Source organism: Oryx dammah, unplaced genomic scaffold (assembly GCF_014754425.2).
Source record: "Oryx dammah isolate SB20612 unplaced genomic scaffold, SCBI_Odam_1.1 HiC_scaffold_11229, whole genome shotgun sequence".
Lineage (NCBI taxonomy): Eukaryota > Metazoa > Chordata > Mammalia > Artiodactyla > Bovidae > Oryx > Oryx dammah.
This window is the reverse complement of record NW_024080622.1, coordinates 5,483,607-5,500,781: the sequence shown is the minus strand read 5'-3', so window position 1 is coordinate 5,500,781 and position 17,175 is coordinate 5,483,607. Positions and strand designations below refer to the sequence as shown.

Here is a 17,175-nt window from a genome sequence, read left to right as displayed (position 1 = left end):
CTGTCTAGGTCGGGGACCCAAAATCAACATCTCTGAGACAGACAGATGAAAGATCCTCTCATCCTGCTCAGGAATGACTTTGACTGCATGTAACAGAAAACTGAACCAAGCAAGGCTTAAACAAATAAAGGTTTAATCTTCTTACAGAATCAGATGTTGGAAGAAGCAGCTGTGGAAATGATTGTCTTGGCATTCCCTTCATGGCAGCAAGGTGGCTGCCCTAGACCCAGACATCACACCCACATTTGCAGTAGGAAGATGGGGTATAGGGCTACAAAACTTTACCCAGAAGCCTCTCTATTGGCTTTGCTTAAGTTGCACTAACAGAGATCTGGCTCTGGCCATAGCTGGGCCATGTAGTAGCTCCTAATAGCAAGGGAAGCTGGGAAAGTGAGCAACAGGAACATCATGATGGGCTGGGACCCATTCTGATTCATCATCTGGGTCTGGACATGCTGATGCTCCAAACAACATCAGGTGGGGAGCAGGGGCTGGAGACTGGTCAGCAACAACATTATCTGTCACAGACTCTGTGGATTCTGCCCTTCTTCCACTTGGGTCCCTTCAGTGCTTGAGGATCCAGCTAAGGAAGCCAGGAGTAAGTGGCCCAGTGCTTGATCCCAGGAGAGGAATTGAGAGACCAGAGCTGCTGGCTCTGTACACCCAGGGGCCCAGGTAATTCTCTTGAGGGTTAGGATTCCTGAGCCCAAGTAGCTTAAGGACCTTCCATCCTCATTCAGTTCAGCCACCCAGGGCCCATGGAGGCCCAGCCATTGAGGCCTCTCTGGCCCTTACTTGGTGCCCCCAGTCCTGGGCTGTGCAACACACCTCCCCCCGGGGGCTTGAGATGCATTCAGCACCAGTCATCATCCAATCCTGGTCTTGCTCATCTCTCAGAGGCCCTGCCAGGGACTGCCCCCTTACACACACACAAGACCTGCCACAGGCCCTTAGGCTGCCTGGGAGGCAAAGGACAACCAGAGAGCCTCAGCCCAGTCTTTGCCCAGAGGTTCAGGGTTCATCAGGCCACCAGCTGCGGGCACCAGGGAGTATCCGGGTAGAGGAGACAATGGAGGGAGTGAAACCTGTGGAGAGACCAGAAATGGACAAGACAGTCACCCCCACAGGCTCCTGGGGGAGCATGTCACAGAGATGGTTTAGAGCAAGGTTTTTCCACCTTGGCACGTGATGAATATTAGGAGCCAGATATAATTCTGTTGTGGGGACTGTCCTGGGCCTTCTGGGTGCTTAGCAGTAGCCCTGTACTTTGCTCGCCAGATGCCAGCAGCATCCTCTGAGCTTTTTTTTTTTTTTAATTTATTTATCTAATTTATTTATTTGGCTGTGCTGGGTCTCAGCTGTGGCACTCAGGACCTTCTATCTTCATTGCAACATGCAGGATCTTTAGTAGCAGCATGTGAGATCTAGATCCCTGACCAGGGATCAAACCCGGGCCCCCTGCACTGGGAGCGCAGAGTCTTAGCCACTGGATCCACAGGGAAGTCCCCGCTGAGTCTTAACAATCAAAAATGTCCCCACACACTACCAAGTGTCCCTTGGCAGGGGTGCAAAATGGTCCCTGGTTGAGAATCACTGATGGGTAAAGACTTCAAAAGCCAGAGAAACCATGAACAGCTGAGGCCATAGCCTCTTGAGTGACCTGAATCCCCATCAAGCAGGAACCTGTGGATTCTAGAATCTTTAGGCTTTGAGAGAATTTAACACCAATTTTAAATCTCTTGACATACAGCCATAGCTTGCACACCTCTACTGATGAAAAGCTCACTCCATTAGAAAGCAGCTCTTTTCGTTTTGAAACTTGAATTCCCGCCACACCCCCACCCCTGTATTGAGCCAGATTCTGTCTCCTTGTAACATCCAACTTGTTCAACACAGTCCTGGGCCTGGCAGCCTTGGGATAGTGGTGAGACCTCTGCCTCCAAACAGATGGCTCTGCAGGATTTCAGGGGCAGGAGTGTGTGCTCCCTTATGGGTTATGCACTTCAGGCAGGTCCAGAGTCTGGACAGAGCCTAGAAGGCCCAGGGGATGGGATGCCATCTCCCCAAATGAATCTGATGCCACTTTCCTCTTTTCTCCCATATTCCAGTCACACTGGCTTCTTCTACTGCCTTGAGTAGGTCTTATTCCCCTGCCACAATATGTCACAGGCCAGGCTCTAAACGTCTCCACAGCAATCGGGGCTAGGAGTGGGATGGAGGGGGCCGAGGTGAGCAGCCCTAATTTCCCTGTAGTGTGCTTGGGGGGAAAACTGGAGGTGCCTAGGTGGCTTTTTAGCCCTCATTCCAACCCTTTGTCCATGGAAAAGTATCATCCAAGAAATGAAGAGTCTAAGAAAAAAATTTTTTAATTTCCTTGGGTGTGGAGTTTCTCCAATGGGTGCCTGGAGTTTCTCCATGAGAGCATCTCCTTTGCTCAGTGAACACAGTTAAGTCTTCTAGAGGTTCCTGAAGAATCCCAGAGGATCAGGCCTGGGAGATCCCCTTCAGATCCTTGAGGCCCAGCCTCCTTGTGCTACAAATGGGGCAACTAAGGTACAGAGAGGCAAGGCAGGCACCTGCCTAAGGTCACACAGTAAGCCAATGGCAGAGCAGGGACTGGAATCCACTCCCAGCTCTGCTATCAGCTACTAGCCTCTCTCACTTCCCTCACTCCTGGTTCCCTTCTTTCTATCCCTGGCCTCAGGCCCCAGTCCTCCCATCCTACAGTATCAGCCCACAGACCCACCTGGAGGGGTCCTCCTCAGGCGAGAAGGGGCCATGGAGCTTAATGACGTTGAGTTTCCCCTCAAAGACGCCATAGCTAAGGGTGACCTGCGCAGAGAGAAGCAGAGAAGGCAATGAAGCAGGGTGGGGCAGCGGGGAGGAGTGTCTCACCAGGGACCCCACAAGGGGGCAGCATTTTAGTAGAAACAGAGAAGGTGTCTAAGACATTTTGAGTGGCACAGAAAGCCTGTCTCTGCACCTGAAATTCCACCAATGGGTGTTTCACTGGGGTGCCCATCCCCTCCCATTCTCCCATAATCCCATTGGTGCCCCCAACAGTCTCATTTACTAAAGAAGCTGGAATGATCCCCTCATCTACAGATTGGGAAACTGAGGCTCAAGAGGGGAAGGTGCCTTTCCAGGAAGTTGTGCACCTGGATGGAGGTTTCCTCAGACCTACTCTAGGGCCTTAGCAATTCCTCAGGTCATTCCACAAGCAATGAGGCTGCGGATAATGACTCCAGTCAAAACACAGTCAAGCACAGTGATTAAAGACTGTGGATTTGGGGGCCACCCACCAGGGTTCAAGTCCCTCTCTGTCCTGAACTGGCCACAGTTAGTTCCACTCTCTGGGACTCAGTTTCTCCATCTGTAGAATGGAAATAATGTTAAGATCCATCCCCTATGAATGTTATGAGGAACCAGAGAGTTAAAAAAGATAAGGCCCCCAGTGTGGTATCTGGCACAGCAGGGGCTCAAACCCCAAACTTTAGGGAACACCCTGGTTTTGGCAGTCCAAAATCTGCCCCTCTTTCCTGGCTGTGGTTCTAACGGGACCAACCTGCACCCCAGTTGTAGGTCTGGTCAATCAACACTAGCTCTAGGCTCTGGTAGGAAACAGGTCATGTGACCCAAATGAGCCATGTGACCAGTGAGCACGAGCGGTCTGACAGAAGGAGGAGCTCTCTTCTCACTGGTGGGGTGGGGCTGCCATCTTGCCAGCGCAAGTAGCGAGCTTGTCTAAGAAAGAGGCCAGCATAGGGGAGGACACACGAGAGAGGGGATGGGATCTGAGCACCCAGATCTCACCAGATCTAGCAAGTCATCCACACCCACACCTTCTCAGGTACACGGACCCATAAATGTCCTTTTCTGTTTAATTAGTCTATTGCCTTTCTGTCTCTTGCAGCTAAAAGGGCTCTGACTCACACCATGAGACAGAACCTCCCTGGGAGTCTTCCCAGCCAGGACCCCCTATGGGACTGGACACCCATGAGTTGGAGGGCAGTATCTGGAAGGCAGAGCCAGCTGGACCTCAGCAGAGTCACTACCTGCCAGGTGATGGGAGGGGCACCTACCCCTCCCCCAGCCTGACATTACACATGGGTCATCCCTACTGAAGACCTGGTCTTTCCCAGTAACATCTGTGTGGGAAGGAAAAGCAGTAAGCAGTGGCCAGGTAGGCTCTGATGAAGGAGGAGGCCATTGAAAAGTGCAGGACTGGCCCCTTCAGAGGGTGTGGTAAGGATGGGAGGTTGAAGAGAGGTGAGAAGGAAGAATGCAGCGTTCAGGGACCTGAGTGGTCTGAATCTCAAGATGAGCTTCCTCTCATCTGTGCAGGTCCCTCCAGCTGGCATTTGGGAACCAGATCAAAGAACATTAGCACCACAAATGCCAACCCGTAAGGGTCAGAGGTGGAGAGCACTGAGTCACTGCGTGCCGTTAAGGGGGTCCTTTGCCATGCTGGGACTCAGTTTTCCCATTAAAGGAGAGAGCCCCCCTCGCCCCCCACACACCTCCCCCGTTGCCACCTGCCCCATGGCTGGCTCACCTGCTCTGGGAGCTGGGCAGCCTCCAGCAGCTGCAGGGTCTCCAGGTGGGAGTGGAAGAGGGGGCAGGACTGCAGGTGGCCGCCCAGCTTGCACTCAATGATGTAGCCCACAGTGCAGTCATCAGGCAGCCGGATGAGGGCAGATGTGTCCATGAAGTGGGAGCCACTGAGGAACAGAGCCATGCTGCAGCCGGTGGCCTAAGGCCCTTGATACCTAGAGCCCTTCCTGTCTCCCAGAAGACCCTCCCTCCACCACAGCCAGCTGGAAGAGAAGAGTGCAGCTCTAGCATCTGTCCTCTGCATACTGTGTAGCCTCATGCAAGTTATGAACCTCGGAGAGCCTCAGTTTTCTCTTCTGTAAAATGGGCATGATAATAGCCAGAGCTGTTGTGAGGATTAAGTGGTGAAATGGTGAAATGAAGCCTTTTATAAATGTATCCTTTCCTTTTTTCTCTTTCTATTCATTCATTCATCCACTCATTCATTCATTTTTCAGTTTGAGCATCTACCTGGTGCCAGCCACTGATGACACAGAAGCTGAGGACACAGAGATGGGAAAGAAATGCTTCCTGCCCTCAACAGCAGCCTCTGTGCTAGAGGGAGACAGACAGATGAGCAGGTCATTTCAGAGGACTGGTGCTAAGTCAGAGGAAAGCACGAGGCCTGGGGACACAGGGAGGGCAAAGCAGATTCCCAGAGGAGGTGGGAGCCTTTTGTTTTGCTCTTTATTTAATCATGGCAGTAGCAGATTCTAAACAGAGCCTTACAGGATGATCTGCAGTCAGCCAGGTGCCAAGCAGAGGAGGAGCAGTGTTCCTGGCAAGGGCATCACCTGACTGTGCACCCCACGAACGCCCTAGAGACCAGGCTGGGCAGCTTGCCCCGCTGCACAAGATGCCTGAGAGAGAGATGGGTACAGAATCCCATCCTTTGTCACCTTCCCCAGGCTGTGCCTGGGGGCTGCACTGCCCAGAGGGGGTACTTTTTTCTAATTCACACAAATGTACCATAGAGAGGGACAGAAGCCTAGATGGGGTATCCGGGTCACAAGGAGACCCCTGGTCATGTGTATACACCTGCTATCAACAGACCTTGGGACAGCATTCCTGCTTCCTCCTGAGGGCACCCCCATCCAGGGCAGGGCAGGGCAGGTTGCTGCAGAGGCAAATCACGCAGGCCCTAGAGCCAAACCCAGCAGCTGGGAGACCTTGGGCCTGGGTGACCTTGAACCAATCACTTACTTAACCTCTCAGCAACTTAGTTTTCTCAGCCAAGTAGAAATAAGGCCAACGCCCCTTCCTCCCTGGGGGCTGTGATAATCTTAGCAAAGTACAGGCCTGGCTCAGTCAACCCTCAGCCCAAGGTGGTGACACTGATGTAGCTGTTAACAACAGTAACACCTGCCCAGCAGACCTCAAGAGGCCTTTGTCATGCCCTCTCTAGAACACCAGTACTCCTACCCAGTACTGAGGGCTCCCACTACCCTCACAATCCCCCTCAGTCTGGCACAACTCTTCTAGGACCATTCCAGCTCAAATGCCACCTCTTCCAGGAAGCCTTCCCTCCTCTCCCCAGGTAGAAGGCCCTACTCCCTCCTCTGAGTGTTCCTCCACTTGGCCTTCACCTCCCTTATGACAGTGATTGGTCAGAAGAGGGCTGAAAACAGAACCTAATATTGACTGGGCTCCTACCAGGTGCCAGCCCAGGCACTTTCTCATTTAACCCTTACAGTGACCACTGGCCACTGTATTATCAGGTCCATTTTACAGACGGGGCCCTGAGGCTCCTAGAGGTTACACAGCTTGCCTGTGTGTAGCAGGGTGCACTAGGCAGTGTACCCCCAAGGGCAAGGTAACAGGTGACTTGCTCACCACTAGCTGTGTGACTCTGATGCAGTGGGATTGAGAGGTAGTGTCTCCTGAGCTCACGCTCAAGCCCCTTCAGCTACAAATTCCCCACCCACACACCAGCCGATTCCTCCTCTCTGCACACCTCTACCTCCCCCATCTGCCTGTAGGTCTCTGCTTACCTGGCCCAGGGGGCCATCTTCAAAGCCAGTTTGCGGTTGATGCAGAAGCCAGCACCCCCGGTGGCAAACCAGAACTGTACCAGCCTCTGTGGGGGAAGATGGGGAAAGCCAAAGTGTAGGGTGAGCCTAGGGGTGGGGGCAACAGCCAGGCCTCCCCTTACTCACAACCAACATGGCTCAAAAGCTTTATATTTCACATCTCTAGTAGTCTTGCTATGAGGCTTCTCAGATTGCGCTCGTGGTAAAGAATCCGCCTGCCAATGCAGGACACGTAAGAGACGAAGATTTGATTCCTGGGATGGGAAAATCCCCGAGGAGAACATGGCAAACCACTCCAGTATTCTTGCCTGGAGAACCCCATGAACCAAGGAGACTGGCGGGCTAAAGTCCATAGGGTCACAAAGAGTCGGACATGACTGAAGCGATTTAGTACGCATGCAGAGTCTTGTTATAACCTTAAATTATGCCCATGAAGGAAAAAGAGAAGGGAAGGCAAACATTCAAGGGCTTGGAATGGGATCCGGCACATGGTAAACACTAGTGGGTTTATCAATCAGCTTGTAAAGCCCTTGACATCCGAACCAATACCACCCTTTTAGGGTGTAAACCGTTTTCTGCCCTTGCCTAGTACCACCATGGCCCAAGATCTTTTCTACCTCCTCTATGAGGACCTGTGAATTCACCCAGGAATTTCTTCAAGGCTTTTGAGAAACACTGTACCTTTTCAACTGTACCATCTCTTAGTCAAAGTGCCCTAAGGTTACCTTCTCCCAAGTCCACAGTTGGTGCTTCACTGATGTATGTTGCCTTGGGCTGGGCTATCTCCCATGATTCAGCAGTGAGACGAGCACTGGACAGGAAGTTGGAAAGTCTGACACTGGGCTCCCCGCTCCACTGTACAGCTGTGTAACCTTGAAAGAGTCCCTGCCCCTCTCTGGACCTCAGATACGTCACCTGTGAGCACAACATTGGCTCCAGTTCTGAAATCCAATGGTTCCCCAGGCCCAGAGGTGTCCCCCTCCTCCGAGATCTCTATGAGATTACTTCTGGAAACTCTGCCCTCTGAGAGAGAAGTCAGGCCTCAACTAGGCAGAATGAATGGGTTCTTTGGGACCTAACAGGAAGCACCCAATAAATGCTTGCTTAATGAATTAATGAGAGCGGGGCTTCCACTCCAGAGTAACCGCAGTAACATCAGCAGTGACTATGCGAGCGCCTCGCCCCAAGCACTGATCAGGTGACTGAGGTACACAGAACTAAGGTCACCTGCCGAGGTCCCAGAGCTGGGACTGACCCCAAGCCAAACCTCCTGCCCCCTTTGCCATCCTACTCTGGGGGGACACCCACATTCTGAACTGGCCAGGACACTCTGGAGCAGTCCTGAGATCCTGCTGGTGGGGTGTCTGACAAGGAGGGCATTGGTGCACATTGTGGGCTTGAGGAGTGGGTGTGCCAGCAGGGTCCTGTGCCTAGCACAGGAAAAACACTGCTCAGAGGTGAGGCTGGGCTGAGTCAGGTGCTCGTGCTCAGGCGCCAAGTCATGTCTGACTCTTCAGAATCCCATGGCGCTGAATCGGGTACTGGTGGAAAACACTCACTAGTATCTACCATGTGCCAGATCCCATTCCAAGTCCTTGAATGTTTGTGTGTGTGCTTAGTTGCTCAGTCATGTCTGACTCTTTGCAACCCCATGGACTGTAGCCCACCAAGCTCCTCTGTCCATGGGACTCTCCAGGCAAGAATACTGGAGTGGGCTGCCATTTCCTTCTTCAGGAGATCCTGGCCCTTGAATAGGTGGCCTCATTTAATTCTTTTGCTCACATCCGCTCTATGAGGTAGTGACTGTTTTCACTGATTCTACAGATGAGGAAACTGAGGCACAGAGAGGCGAGGTGACTTCAGTCAGTGTCACAAAGCCAGGAGGGAGCGGGGCTAGGGAATGAGCTCTGGGAGTCAGGTTTCAGAGCAAAGCTCTCAAATCTTTAGGTGAGGGAGAGGTGGTATGGGAACCTAGGGGACCCCTCGGCTCACCTGACATCAGCTTGCTCATGCACACCACCCCTCAGGGCCCAGAAGGATTTAATTAGGGCTCAGAGGCTGATGAGCTGCAGATAATTAAGGTTTTGTGTTTCCTGCTCTTGGTTTCTCTCGAGAAGCAGATGGTGACCCTGAGAGGGAGAAAGCCCCATAGTGGGCCCAGCTCCCACTACAGACCTCTAGAGAGGGGGACCCATGGCTTTCCTGTTCATGGAGGCGAAGGGTGCCCTAGGGGCCTGGGTCACCCTGAAACTGGAATCCAGGTGGGTTCTGGGGACCGGGGGAAAAACATGCGATATACGTATACTAAAAAATTCTTATTTCTCCAAAAGTCAAATTTAATGAATATCCTGGGCTTTTATTTGCTTCCTAAATCTGGCAGCCTAAATCTGTCCATTCAGGTCTGGAGCTGAAGCGGGTGCTGGGGACCCTCTTGTGCCAGGTGCCAATACCTTTGTGGGTGATTAGTGAAATCTGAAGAGAGGAACGCTGTCTAGGGGAAGGGAGGGTTCAGGGGCTCCCGGCAGCTGCAATTTGCCACCTGGCCCAACAGATTCAGCATTTTAACAATCCATCCAACTACATGGTGATACGAGGTGGCTTAGAAGCCTGATTGTGGAGCCTGGAGACCTCAGCTCACCCCACTATGCTCACGGTATGACCAGGAGAAGCCACTGCTCCTCAGTAACTGAGGCCATACTCAGTGCCAGTCTTTGCTTTCCTTGCATTATGTCAATCTCCTCTCTCTCCTCTCTCAGTCTCATAAAGGAGGAGACAGGATTCAGAGGAGAAGCCACCAGCCCAGATACACAGTGATGCAGTCAATTCTGAAACCCAGAAAATCCACCCGCCCCCTGCAAAACCCCGCCCCTTCAGGGCTCCGCCCCCTGACCCCGCCCCGCGAAGGGCCCTGCCCCGCCACCCAGCGGCCAGTTCACAAAGGAGGCAGCGAGGGACCCACTGTGCGGTTGTGAGGTTGCGGCTCCGAAGCATGAATTGGCCTATTCAGGCTAGGGCGGCCTACATAGACGTCGCGGGTCTGGGGGAAGGTTTTCAGCAACTTCAGCAGCGCCCTCGGGTTCAGATAGTTGTCGTCATCCACATGGCAGAACCATCTGTGGGGATGGAATGGGGGACCTTGAACTTGGAAGGGGTTCCCATGAGCTGCCTGTCAGCCAGACTCCCCCTGCACCCTCACAGTCAGTCAACAAACAGATATGGGCTGGAGTGGGCTTAACACTTAAGGCCTAGTTCTGTGCCAGGCAGCATCTCCTGTAAGCTCATGAGGAAGTTGTGCCCATTTCTCAGGTGGGAACCAAGACTCAGGAAGGTTAAGACACTTGCCCTAGGTCACACAGCCAGAACGGCAGGATTTGAACCCAGATGGCCTGACCAGAGGCAGATCCCAGAAGGCCCTATCTACATGTGATTCAGTTCACAGGATCCAGAACTTTACTTTTTTGACAAGACATTCCATTTAGATATGGGATGTTTTGAGTGGCCTGAGGCAAAGGTCGCGCCTGCCCCCTAAGACCAAGGTGAAGACCAAGGTAGACTCACCTCAGCCCACTGGCCAAGAAGGCATCAAATTCAGCGGCCATCTTGCAGGACAGGGCAGGGTGGCTGTGCTCCGCAGAGCAGTTGGTGACCACAAGGTGGGACCCTAGAGAAGTAAGGACAAGTCAGCCCAGCTCCTCCCCACAGCCCTGCACAGTGTGAGAAGCAGAGCAAGAGAGGGCCTCAAAGAGCCTGGAGCAGTCCACCCACTCCCATTTTACACAGGGGAACCTGAAGTCAGGGAGGGCTGGCCTGCCCAGAATCCTGAAACTAATGGACAGCACCCTGAGCTGGGACCCAGATGTTCATGGCCTTCCATTTCCAGGGGAGACTCCTGCTCCCCTCCTGGGCAAAGGGGGAATCCCTGTGTACCAAGGGTAGACAGTCGTGTTTCCTGGGAACCCCCAGGCAGCCACCCCAGCTTTCCCTGACAACAACTGAGGGGTCGCCATCCCACCCAGAGTTACCCAGTCTCTCCTGGAGGCCTTCATCCGGGCTGTCAGTGAAGATGAATGTCTAAGAATGAGAAAAGAGTCAGGGCAGGGGTCAGCCCACAGCCAAGTCCAAGTGGATACACACACAGCAGACCTCTGTCTTCCTTCAGTGATGAAAATACACCCCTGTCACAGTCACACACTCCTTTAGGACAACAGGACTTTCTCAGCTACCCACCCCCCTCCCCCATACAACACACATAACCCAGCTTTTGTAGACACACAACTTCAAGTTGTACATCAGCCCATCAGTCTCACATTCAGCCCCCTTACAGACCAACACCCACCAGACCAGAGTCGCACAGCCTTGGTAGAATCACACCTTCTTCAACCACACGCACATCGCAGTCCCACTTGGCCACTCCACAATCACGTATACACGTGTGTGTCAGTAGACGGATGCACACGCTGGGACACCAAACCACTTAGGGAGACAGTCACAACTTTCATAGTCACCCAACTCTGTGTGCAAGTGTTAGGGCCCTCACATACCTCCCAGACTGAAGAGGTGCCCCACCCACAGCTTTTACATGTCTGGTCCCCCATGACTTCACTGACTCTCCAGACAGGTGTTGTGATTTGCAGATGGCAAAATGAAGGCTAAGTGATGAAACAAGGCTGTGTGGTTGGCAAGAGGTAAGGACCTCTCCCCACTCTCAGCTCCCAGCACAGCCAGACTTCCCCCCAGGAGCCCCACCCAGCAGGCACTCAGACCCAGCCTGAGGACACTGAGTACCTGAGCACCCCCAGACCGAGCTCTTCTCACTCTAGCCTATCTTACTGGGACCCAACATCTGGGGGTCACCATGCCTCCTCTCTTTCTCTCACACCCACATCCAGTCTGTCAGCAAATTCTATCCACCCAACTTTCAAACTAAAGAACTAAAGAGCCTCTTGATGAAAGTGAAAGAGGAGAGTGAAAAAGTTGGCTTAAAACTCAACATTCAGAAAACTAAGATCATGGCATCTGGTCCCATCACTTGATGGAAAATAGATGGGGAAACAGTGTCAGACTTTATTTTTTTGGGCTCCAAAATCACTGCAGATGGTGATTGTAGCCATGAAATTAAAAGACGCTTGCTCCTTGGAAGAAAAGTTATGACCAACCTAGACAGCATATTAAAAAGCAGAGACATTACTTTGTAGTCATGTATGGATGTGAGAGTTGGGCCATAAAGAAAGCCAAATACCGAAGAATTGATACTTTTGAACCATGGTGTTGGAGAAGACTCTTGAGATTCCCTTGAACATCAAGGAGATACAACCAGTCCATCCTAAAGGAAATCAGTCCTGAATATTCATTGGAAAGACTGAAGCTGAAGCTGAAACTCCAATACTTTGGCCACCTGATGCAAAGAACTGACTCATTGGAAAAGACCCTGATGGTGGGAAAGATTGAAGGCAGGAGGAGAAGGGGAAGACAGAGGATGAGATGGTTTTATGGCATCACCGACTCAATGGATATGAGCTTGAGTAAACTCTGGGAGTTGGTGATGGACAGGGAAGCCTGGCATGCTGCAGTCCATGGGGTCACAAATAGTCGGACACAACTGAGTGACTGAACTGAACTGACTGAACTTTCAAACTGCTTGGGGTACACCCTCTCCCTGGGGTACAGCCTCCACGGTCAGCCCACGGTCCATTCCCTCCTTGTCACCTCCTGCCTGCTTTGCTGCAGTCACCTTTTCCCTGTTCTCTCTGCTCCGTCCTGCTCCTCTCCAGGCTGTTTTCAACACAGCCCCCGGGGGAGCCTGTAAAGTAAGTCAGACTTTTCTTGCCCTGCTCTCAGGCAAACTTGTGCCACCAAACAGTCACCAGATAGTGGAGCTCTCTCCAGTCTGGAGTGTGGGCCAAATGGGCCAGGGAAGGCCTGGGAATGAATTAGTGGGGAGAGGGGGAAGGAGGGGTTCCCGCAGCACGGTCTGGGGGCTGAGCAGGGCTCCTGAGGCTGGTGTTTCAGTCCCCGGGAATTCTGAGGTTGGCACAGAGCAGTGGGCAGAGTTTTCTCTGAGCAGAGGGTTGCATTTGATTGTTTCTAGGAGGGATCCTGACAATGGTTAAAACCTTGCAGGAAAACAAAAGGACAGACAGCCTGCTGGGGTCGGGGGAGGGGGTGCCCGGGGCCATCTGCTGCAGAGGAGGGGAGATGTGGGGCTCTCGTTGCTACCCCCACCCCTGCCCTCGAGGAATGTGAGGAAGAGAAAGGCTCCTCTGCATCTCAAAACATGCTTCCCCCAAGCCCGCCCCCTGTGCCTGGGACAAAGGCCACACATGAGCCCCAGCCCGCTGCCACAAAGGCCCACCTGCCACCCGGCTGCCCTTAACCAGCTGGAGCGGGTGCCCAGCCCTGGAGTTAACCAGCTCAGGCCTGCTCCTGATGGCAGAGCTGAGAGAGGCTCTAATACTTTCCTGCCCTGTGTGGCTGGGGAAACTGAGGGTTGAAAATGGGACGGCCATGGCCGAGGTCACAGGGAGAGATGAGCCAAAGGGTGGAAATGAAGGGGGCCCAGATGTAGTGATGAGGGTGGGTTTCCCTGTCTCCTCTCTTCTTCCTCAGTTTGAGTGTCTTGCCTTTTTTTTTCAGATCTGCCTTAAAGGACAAGATTTCTAGAGTCTCCCCCTTCTGCTCAGGACCGGGGAGGAGGAAGTGGGAATGTCCAGCTGAGTGAATACATCTCCTACCTCTGCTTACAAATGGGAATTTTTAAGTTTCCCCCTCTGAAAAATGGGAATATCAATACCTACCACTCAGGTTATTGTGAGGGTTCAGTAGAGTGATGCACCGACATGCTGTCCCTTAGATGCGGAGCAATTGCCAGGTACTCACTCTGGCGGCCTGGTTAGCATCTGGGATTGAGCTCAGAGCACAGAGAGGGTGTCTGCATGCCTCTCCGCTGTCAGCCTAGTCCTGCCAGGCCTGAATACTCAGGCTAAAAGCCCAAGTGACCAGGCAGCCCTGTGGTCCCCAGTCTCAGCAGAGAAGGAGGGACCTCAGCCTAGAGGTGGGCCCACTGAGCTCTGCCCTCTTGGGCCTTTGGGGTGATGCTGGCAAGCTCTTCCTCCTCTCTGGCCTCGGTATCCTCATCCGGAGCAAGGGCATCATCGTAGCGATCAAGACGAAACAGGAAAGGGACTCCGACCACGTGAGGCCATGCTCCCGGGTACACACAGACACAGCACCATAAACAGGAAGGTCTGCAGGGAGGGCCAGGTTTGGTGGCTTCCGCAAGCGGAACTAGAATCTCCCTAAGATGAGAAGCTGTGCAGCGTCCCAGGGAAGAGTCTGAGGGGTGTTGGGGGTTCCAGCAAGGAAAAGGTTAATCCAGGGTGCCGGGATATCAGGATGAGGAAATCAGGGTAAAGGTGCCCCCTCCCCAGTGGGCCTTGGCCTCTTCCAGCACCACCTCCCCCCTCCTTGGTCTCCAGGAGCCTCCAACCACCGCCCCCCCAAAGGCTCGTCACTTCCTCCCACTGAGCCAGCCGCCAAAGTAGGGACAGTGTATGAGTGTGTGTGTGTGTGTGTGCGTGCGCGCGCCAATCTGCCCCTCTACCCCACTAGAGATGACTCTCAACACCCCAAATCACTGACTTTGCCTGAGGGCACTGGGTGTGGGGCTGGAAGAGCCAGAGGGGACTCAGAGCTGCCTCCCCAGAAAGCCACACTCCATCACACACACGCCTCTTGTCATGGCACGTCTGACACTCACACTGGCTCCACGCGTGTGAGCACACATGCGTGTGAGCACACATACACATCCCCACCATACATGCCAGGCAGGCTGCTCGCTCATCACTGCTTTCACCACAGCACACACCCACTTCGTCCATCCTTCAGAAACTGCCCCACAGGAAGTGGAGCACAGGAGGTGAGATGCCACTGCCCCGGGGCACACCCTTGGCAGCAGAGGACGGGGGCAGGGGCTGTCAGGAATTCTGAAAGGATGCCCCCCACCCCTCTCCCCAAACAGGCCCCACCCAGACCATCCCATCCTCAGAGGCTCAGCCCTTGTGCTCCACCCTCAGCCAGGGCAAAGGACAGCACCCAGGGCCTGGCCTGGGGGCAGCCTGGCCAGGGCTCTTGTCAAAAGTCAGGACCTCGCAGAGGCCTCTGTCCAGCTGCCCAACACCCACCATTGCCCCCAAGGCCAGGGTGGGCAGGCACTAAGCCTGCTCCAGAACAACCAGGGAATGAAGGGACCCCCAGAAAGGACGTAGGAGCCCAGAGTAGCCTGGCCCCCAAAAGACCAAGCAGTGGGCCTGAGGAGTGCCTGGCTCCTGGGCTAGTGAGGGACTCACAGCTGCAGAAGACCCCCATCCTGGGAGGAAGGAGGAGCGGGAACACAGTCCAGGCAGGGCAGGTGGGAGGGCAGCTTCTCCCGTGGGGCTGCCAGAGAACCCCCAGGTCGGTGGTAGAAAGGCCTCTGTGAGCACTCAGACCAGGGGCCACTCCTGGGACCCGCAATCCCCCGCTTGTCACCTGTTCCCTGGTCCTGGAGACCCACGTGTTGAGCAGCAGCTCTAGGCGGGAGTGGTGGAAGGCCTGGGTCGTCTTGACTGCGATGAAGACATCGTGGAGCTGCAGCTCGGAGGGCCGAGGGCTTGGCGGGCTCAGCTCGGGGGTGTCGGCCACACGCTGCGGGGACGGGCTTGAGCGGTACCGTAGGGAGAGGAGCCCCATACACAGAAGGGTGAGGAGGACTCCGGCCAGGCCCCGGAGGAGCCGGCACTGCATTGGCCCTAGGGACCCAGACGGCTCAGCTCCCAAATCCCAACCAGACGGGGAGGGGAGGCTGGTCAGGAGGGAGCCCCGGCAAAGGCAAAGGGCTGGCAGGCATGGCGGGCAGGCCGGGAGGAGAGAAGTGGGAGTCGGAGCTCCGGACCCGCAGGCCGAGCCACCGTAGCCCCGCCGCCGCCAGCCCTCCACCTGCTTGCTCCCCAGCCCTCCCGCCCGCGGCTCTGGGGCGCCTGGCCCCGCCCCTGCTTCCAGCGCAGCCCAGGGGCGGGGCCGGCCCAGGGGAGCCCAGAGGTGGCTGGAAAAGGCACCCGCAGAAGGCACAGCCCCTGGCTCTGCCAGCTGCTGCGGTGGGGGTGGGGGCAACAACAACCCCTCCGTGCCAGATGGAAGGGAGGGGCCCTCCAGCCTTCCCACTCCCCAGAAACCTTGGGCTTAGCTCATTCAACACCCAGTATCTTCGGTGGCCAGCCTCCCAGGTTTGGCTTCACACAGCTCCTCCTCCTGGGTGCACCCCTCCCTCTGCTAGCCCTGGCCATCCTCACCCACGTTTCGTCTACCGGGCTGAATTTTATTTGCCTTTTAAGGGCTTCCCCAATGGCTCAGTGGGTAAAGAATCTGCCTGCAATGCAGGAGACACAGGAGATGCAGGTTTGATTCCTGGGTTAGGAAGATCTCCTGGAGGAGGAAATGACAACCCACTCCAGTATTCTTACCTGGAAAATCCCGTGGACAGAGGAGCCTGGCGGGATACAGTCCATGGGATCACAAAGAGTCGGGCACGGCTGAGCAACTAAGCACATAGCCCATTAACAAGATCTTATAGACTCATGTGGACAGCGAAGGGACTCAGCCATACATATACATGTGTACCCATTCTCCCCCAAACTCCCCTCCCCTGTGGGCTGGCACATAACAGAGTTCCCTGTGCTCTACAGTAGGTCTTTATCCATTTAAGGCTTAGGCTCAAGTGGCCCTCCTCCAGGAAGTCTCCCAGCCTCTGGGGCCCCTACAGTGGTTAGCTCAGTTTCTTCCATCTTCACAACAGTGCTAAACTTATTTCCAGTTCATAGCCGAACATATGAAGCTCAGAATGATCCAAGCTAAGCCAGCAGCTCAGCCACAGAGCCGGTGAACCCAGGTCTGTGGCCCTTGTCTGGCCCACAGAAGGCCCCTGAGGGTCCCTGTCCTGCTGTGACCCACTGCAGTCCATCTTGCTTGGCAGTCATTACTGCTTCCTGCTTCCCTGGTGGCTCAGAGGTTAAAGCGTCTGCCTCCAATGCGGGAGACCCGGGTTCGATCCCTGGGTCGGGAAGATCCCTTGGAGCAGGAAATGGCAACCCACTCCAGTATTCTTGCCTGGAGAATCCCATGGACTGAGGAGCCTGGTGGGCTGCAGTCCACGGGGTCACAAAGAGTCAGACACGACTGAGTGACTTTACTTACTTACTCTCCCAGCCAGCCCAGTGGACAGAGGGCTTTCTGCAGCTACCACCTCTGTCTTGGGTTTTTTTTAAATTAATTTATTATTTTTGACTGTGCTGGGTGTTCATTGTGGTGCTCAGGCTTTCTCTAGTTGCAGTGAGCAGGGGTTTCTCTCCTTTCGGCTAGTAGGCTCTAGAGCGCAGGCTCCGTGGTTGCGGCTCATGGGCTTAGTTGCTCCTTGGCATGTGGGATCTTCCTAGGTCAGGAATCGAGTCCGTGTCCTCTGTGTTACAAGGTGAATTCTTAACCACTGGACCACCAAAGAAATCCCTCCACCTTGTTTGGT

General features: G+C 54.2%; 1 protein-coding gene across 1 annotated transcript; it reads right to left on the bottom strand.

The window, feature by feature from the left end:
• Window positions 1-111: 111 nt before the first annotated feature.
• LOC120861176 (beta-1,3-N-acetylglucosaminyltransferase manic fringe) lies at window positions 112-15,624 on the bottom strand. Its single transcript, XM_040236831.1, has 8 exons — window positions 15,150-15,624; window positions 10,646-10,694; window positions 10,182-10,284; window positions 9,583-9,736; window positions 6,585-6,670; window positions 4,556-4,721; window positions 2,747-2,832; window positions 112-1,085 (listed from the first exon to the last, which is right to left on the bottom strand). The coding sequence occupies exons 1-8, from the start codon at window positions 15,402-15,404 to the stop codon at window positions 1,022-1,024; spliced, it is 963 nt and encodes a 320-aa protein (XP_040092765.1). The 5' UTR covers window positions 15,405-15,624; the 3' UTR covers window positions 112-1,021.
• Window positions 15,625-17,175: the final 1,551 nt, after the last annotated feature.